This window comes from Sinocyclocheilus anshuiensis, unplaced genomic scaffold (genome assembly GCF_001515605.1).
Source record: "Sinocyclocheilus anshuiensis isolate Anshui unplaced genomic scaffold, SAMN03320099.WGS_v1.1 scaffold154, whole genome shotgun sequence".
NCBI lineage: Eukaryota > Metazoa > Chordata > Actinopteri > Cypriniformes > Cyprinidae > Sinocyclocheilus > Sinocyclocheilus anshuiensis.
In genome coordinates, this window is record NW_015546101.1 from 1,159,301 (window position 1) to 1,166,195 (window position 6,895).

The 6,895-nt window shown below is 34.6% G+C and overlaps 1 protein-coding gene across 1 annotated transcript in view; it reads left to right on the forward strand.

Annotated features, from left to right (window-relative positions):
• The first annotated feature begins 3,282 nt into the window (after window positions 1-3,282).
• Window positions 3,283-6,895, forward strand: part of LOC107700360 (myotubularin-related protein 10-like) — a 31,613-nt gene continuing 28,000 nt past the window's right edge. The window contains exons 1-2 of the mRNA XM_016501988.1: window positions 3,283-3,759; window positions 5,486-5,546. Of these exons, the coding sequence (XP_016357474.1) occupies window positions 3,700-3,759; window positions 5,486-5,546 (121 nt within the window). The 5' untranslated portion in view covers window positions 3,283-3,699. The remainder of the gene's footprint in view (window positions 3,760-5,485; window positions 5,547-6,895) is intronic.

Sequence of the window (6,895 nt, forward strand, 5' to 3'; positions counted from 1 at the left end):
AGCATGGAGCATCTACAAAAATGGTTTGTCCCATATGCGTAAAGCCCAAGGGAAACTAGTTCCACCAGCTTCATGGCTTGCAGAGAATGTCTCTGCGTGCACTGAAGAGACAGCTGAACTGGATTTACTTGTTTTTCACCTGACCTGTAGGCTACCTGTTCTTCACTAGCTGACAGGCTGAAAAAGACACTGAATGTGAGACAAGCAGGGTCTGTGAAAGCATCCTACCATGGGATCCAAGGATCATACAAAGCCGAAAACAATCAAGCGTAACAGAAGCCTAATATTGCTTGAGGAGCTATGAAAAAACGGTGTCGCTTTCTACCATAACAAGAGGAAACGGTCTCATTGAGGACACACGGATAAGCACACACACTTATTCAAAGCAGAACCCAGCCCATCCTTATGGGCATATGTACGGAAGTGAGTTTCACATGCGACTACACCTACCTGCATCTCTGTGTGTCCTGTAACCATGGACACTACTGTTTGTAACTTAGTTTTCCACTATTACATAAGACTAAGCCAGGTTGGCATGACAGAATATGTTAATGATGAGTGAAAAATAATTGCAAATGTGTCTAACAATAACACTGATCTGGGAAAGTAGAAACACAATGGTTATCTATCTGACTCAAGCCTGGACAAACACATAGTGCTAAAAATAGCAAGAAACTAGGTTGTAAGCAGGACCAGTATAAGTACAACCTGTTCAAGAAGGGCTGAGAATTAGAGACTGTTTCTATCTAAGTGAACAAGAGATGGAGGGCAAACAATAGCTGAATACGACACCCAGCAGGAGCTGTTAGACCAGCCACTACATTCATAAGATGTTCATAATAACAACAACGTGGCCATAGAATAACTAAAAACGTACACAGGGTGGATGTACATACACAAATCCCTGGTAAATTTACATTTATGTAATTAATATAGAATGAAAAAAATGTTTAGTATAAGTTTGTAATTGTTTTGACCACTGAAAGAAAAAAGAATTTATGATACCAGTTACATATATTAGTACCCTATTACCCTATACGATTCAGTGAATGGTCACATCTATCTATCTATCTATCTATCTATCTATCTTTTTTGTAAATGACCACAGAAAGAAGTTACAAAAATAACAACAAGTAGCTGCTGTAGCCTACTGCATGTCGATAAGGATGCTGAAAACAGGAGCAGTGTCTCGTGTTCATCTCTGTCGTACGTGACCTGTGGGAAGTACATTTTCACTCACCATTTTTATTCGTTTATCACAGCGCAGCCGATCTTCTGATATAATCCGTTCTGTAACTGGTTATTAAAACAAAATAAGCCTATTAAAAGTGTCTGGGTAATGTCACGGTCTCTTTTGGCCTCTGGTGCTGTTAAATGTCTCCTCAGGACCAGTGTCACCGCTCCATAATAGTGTACACCGCCCCGGTAAACCGCTCGAGCGCACTGCCCGTACTGCAGTGAGCGTCTGCTCTACAAAGTTAAACTTTGTGGCCGCTGGTTGACGGAATCAAAGAGGAAAACAACCCATAAATGGAGAATTTCGTGCGTTGCCTTTGGCCAATAGGAGCGCCGCTCGGCGCGTCATTCCGAAGGGAATCCCACCAGATGATTTCGGGTGTATTAATGCGCGTCCTATATGCGCAGGGAGCTGCGTAAAATATATTACTACATCACTGTACTGAACAATAAGTTAAATTAGAATACAGCAATATAATTGAAGCAAATTGTAATTATTCAAAGAAGACGTATAGGTTATCATTATATCTTACCTTTAATTTTATCAGTGAGTTTGATTGTGAAGTATCTATTTGTTAAATTCTATTATGAAAAAAACAATAAGATGCTTTTTTGGAGTTCAAAACCAGATTTTTCATGAAAGGTCGTTTTTATATATTTTTTTATATTTGTGAAAATGTTTATATTATTCTAAATTATATTTATATAATTTATTATTATTATTTATATTTTCAATATTTTTGTTCTATATTTATATTTCTATAAATTATATCTAATATTATATTATTATTATTAGTATAGTAGTAGTAGCCTATATGTAAATGATCATTACTTGTTTTAAATGTTCATATAAACACTTTACAAAACTCTTTTTCAGGCCATAACCTTATGAGTTCTCCTTTTAGCAGCTCATATTTCAAGGGGAACCTTTTAGTTCACAATTTTTAAGGAACCTTTGACAACTTTTTAAGAGAAACTAAACCAACAAGGACTGACAAAATCCCTCACTCTATCCATCTATTTACAGCCGTGAAGCAAATTGCTTTTATAGGTTTAAATTAAAGAGTACACTACTGTTCAAAAGTTTGGGGTTATTTATTTATTTTTTATAAAAAAATAAATGATTACTTTTATACAGCATTGACACATTAAATAGATCAAAAGCGACAGTAAAGACATTTATGATGTTACAAAATATTTATATTTTAAAAAATCATGTTTTTCATCAAAATTGCTAATACATTGATAATCACACTGATAATAATAAGAAATTTCTTGAGCATCAAATCAGCAAATGATTTCTGAAGGCTCATGTGACAGTGTCACTGACTGGAGTATGGCTTTGCAATCAAAGACAAATTACATTTTAAAATATATTAAAATATAAAAAAGTTCAAAATATTTCAAATCATTTAGATATTTAACACTAATACTGTTTTTACTGTATTTTATCATATGAACGAAGCATGAGATTCCTCTTTAAATAAAACATTAATAATCACAACCACCTCAAAACATTTAAATGGTAGTGATTATATTATATTTTATTATATTTTTAACCTGTCCAACTTTACAATCAAATAGCGCATTCAGGTTTAGGCACTACAAGAGAAATGGATGATAACATGAAAGCATTTTATAATTGTATTTGAGAAAGGTATTCTGAGTAAAGAAGAACTGTATTTTCATTTTGTGACCTTACTGAGACTCTGCATGCAAAATTACAATCATTCCAGTAGGTGGAGCCATAGTCCATTAATACACTCCAGCTAAACTATGCAAAACATTGAAAACGGTCTATAAAACATTTTTAAGAAACATTTAAATAGTGGACTTATAAAGCGTATTCTCTGCATTCGAATATTTAAAATTCTAGTTAGCCCAATTCTAGCTCATATATAGAATTAAATATATATGTTAAAACGCTTAATATATTTTGAATATTATAAACAATATGAACATTCGTATTTAAAAAACAAAACGCTCCAATGGTCCACAGGGCTCGCCATAGCTCACTCCTCCTCCTGTTTTTTTGTGGTCCAGAGCTCAAGCACGCTGCACCTCCCCCTCCCCGTTCCTCCTTTAATAAACATGGCTGAACTGAACACGGAGGGTGGATTACAGGACTGAACCCGTCTGCTGCAGCACTGTTGATTCACACAAGAAGACTGAGCATGATGTGAATGTTTACAGCGGGGAGCCAAAGCAGCAAAAGGTTGAGTTTGACAGCCGCTAACGAAGAGACTTGAGCGGGACAGACCAGCTCCAGCTGAGATACTACTGCATGCAAAGCGTAGACTAAATACTGCTTTTGCATTTATAGAAACTATGCTTGTCTACTGAAGAAACCCTGGATTTAATGCTCTGAAGTAGCCCAAACCAGTTTGGCTTACATTTGAAAGAGTTTTAAGCTGCTCTTATATGGATTTACAGTTCGCATTTTTGTTATATTGTCCCGTTTAAATGATGTTCTCCGGTAAACAAACGAAGCCGACTTTTAAGTCTTATCTTCCTCCACTTCAGGTGAGTGAGACACTAGCATCATGCTAACGAGTAGCAGCTAAAACAGTCGTCATACTCGTTTATTAAACTGTTCTGCACTTGTATAAGTATGTTAAGAAAACTGTCACCCCATATGTTTGACACCTGGACGACTGCTAACCTCAACGGCGGTAAAGTTAGTTTGACGTTTGACGTTCATTAGACATTCGGGTTTTTTGCCAAGTAAACTCTTTGCGGCTTTTATGTTTTGAGCCCAAACTAACTCAGATAGACATAAATATATGCCCTTTATGTTGCACAAGGCTTAATTTCTAGGAATTAAAAATAAATAAAGTAACCATTTAAATTAATTAAACAATGTAACTACGTGACATTATAATATAAAACCAATACTAAAATGTTTGGGAAAACATACCTGTTATCGCACAAAGCTCCGTTTTTGGAATTACAATTTTATGTTTTTTATAATAATTTTACAACTTTTAATGTATGCAATAATATAAATCCATTAAACGACAACACCATTTGATCTAAAGGTATCAAACAAACTGTAAAATATTCAGAATATTATTCCCTATAATGCACAAGTCTTGGTTTTCCAGATTATGCCTTTACTGTTTTTATATACAGTACTGAAACCATATTTTTCATATGTTTTATATACTGTACCCACTTAAATTAATTAAACTCTGACACCGTTTGAGATAAAGGTATCAAAACAACTATAACAATATTCAGAATATTATTCAATTTAATGCACAAGGTTTGTTTTTTCAAATTATGCCTTTACTGTTTTTATATATAGCACTGAATCCATATTTGTCATGTTTTATATACTGTACCCACTTAAGGGCATATATTTATGTCTATCTGAGTTAGTTTGGGCTCAAAACATAAAAGCTGCAAAGAGTTTAATTGGCAAAAAACCCGAATGTCTAATGAATGTCAAACGTCAAACTAACTTTACCACCGTCTAACCACGATAGTCAAGCTTTCACTTGGTTTGATAGTAGTGTCCTCCGTAACTCAGGTGTGTCAGCTGTAAACAGTGTTTACTTTGTTAATGATTTTAACAAAGCACTACATGTATTTAGACATGTAGGGTAAGATGGGGCAAGATTCCCTCCTTTTAGAACAGTGTGCATTTACTTTTAACTTGTATCATATTTAGATCTATATTTAACATGTGCAGGATGATGATGCATCAGCCAATGTGTTACTAATGGAAATAAATGAATCTGAAATGTACATCTAACTCATGGAATGTTTTAATAATGACCCCAAGAATTATAATTACAAGTGTTACTTTAAAAAAAAAAAAAAACCATTACAACACTAGAAACAACGTGCTAACCCAAAGATTCTAATTTATCTTTTCATTTCAGAATAAAACAATAGTTTTTACTCCACAAATCTAAAAACATTTAGTGTCAAATTCCTCATTAACAAATAGACACAAAAACCGTTGACATTCAACACAACACAATGTCACCGATTACTATTTTTCAGAGACACAAAAATAGATCAGTTAACGGTTTTGACCATTTTTGAGGAACCTTTGTTTATATGAACAAATGTTGATATTCAGAACAAATGACAAAATGAAGAAGAGCATAGCCACGCATTAAATGTGTTGAAATTAGATTTTGTGCCATATGGGCAAGAGAAAAATGTAAGCGTAAAGATCTAGGTCTTGCATACCTGCAAGAGATTAAGTGATTTTAAGTGTTTTTAATGTTTTACACAGACTGACTCGAAGAAAAGTCCTCAACTGCCCATCAAGAAACTAGAAGCAAAACTTCTACCAGGTAAGTGACTTTCAGAACTATTTACTCTGGAAGAAAGAAAGCTGAATCAGTTATCATGACAAACAACTCATAACGGTCACAGGGTTGGGGTGGTGTGGCTTAGTAGATGAAGATTTGGTCTGGTAATTGAATGTATGTAGATTCAAACCCCCGTGGACTATTTCACAAAGCTGGTTTCAGTGGCTTCTTCTCAGATAAGTTGGAGTTTAGTTTGGGCAAATTCTGGTTTTTCAGGTTCAAGAAGATGGATTGGTTTTACTTGTGCTCATCACCATAAGATCAGCTGTGAGCAAAGTGACATATATCTGATGCAGTAAAGTCACTCACTGTATTTCTTCCTCCAAATTAAAGCAGTTCACAGGTAAAGCAATTAAGAAGAGCATAGCCACTCATTAAATGTGTTGAAATGAGATTTTGAAATGAGTTAATTAATGTATTACACATAAGAAATTTTCAAATTTGTTTTGTATTTCATTTAAAAAAATATAACTACAAGCTTTATAATATATAAAGCTTTTGAATTGGTTAAATTGGCACGTTTTATTTTAAGCTCTTTGTGAAACTATATAAATTAATAATTAAATTCAGTTGATTCACTTGCATTAATATAGTCAGAAATATTCTTTGAGTTGGCTTCTTGAATTCTCATGGCAGCAGCAGCAGTATTTTTTCTCCCTTATAAATACGTTTAAAGTCATGATATTTTCAACGATTTCTTAATCTCCAGAAGAGAAGAGAATTGTGCTGACTCTCTCAGAGGAAGTGAATCAAGCTGATGCTCTCCATGCAAAAGTTTGCAGATGCCAAACTTTAAAATGCTATGCTCCAAAGTTAATCATAAACTCTGGATCAACCCCTGAACTGACTGAGAACATTTATAACAAGTTTTCTGAACTTGCTGAATCTGATCTAAGCTGGTTGGTATTTGTTTGGTTTCGTCAACTCTAAGCCTACTTGTTCAACTAGCTTAGTGTAGCAGACCACTGAATAGGCTGGTTTATGAACTGCGTTTTTTTCTAGGATTGCTTTTGTAAATTGTACAGTTAATTACTTTGGATCAGAAAGCATCTGCTAAATGAAAACTAATGTCATTTTAACAATTTGGTGGTTCTTGTTTCAATCCCCTCCCTTTGCTGTTCAATATGCCACATTTTGGTACATTGTCAATCAACAGAAGGCCGCCTGTTAGTTTCCATAGCAATCAGTTGTCTTTTGCCCTTTTCTCTATTTTTACCATTGCATCACCAATCAGCTTCTGCTATTGTGAGGTGAACATTTGGCAGGAGAGAACTGCTTGTGAGAGAGAGAGAGAGAGAGAGAGAGAGAGAGAGAGAGAGAGAGAGAGAGAG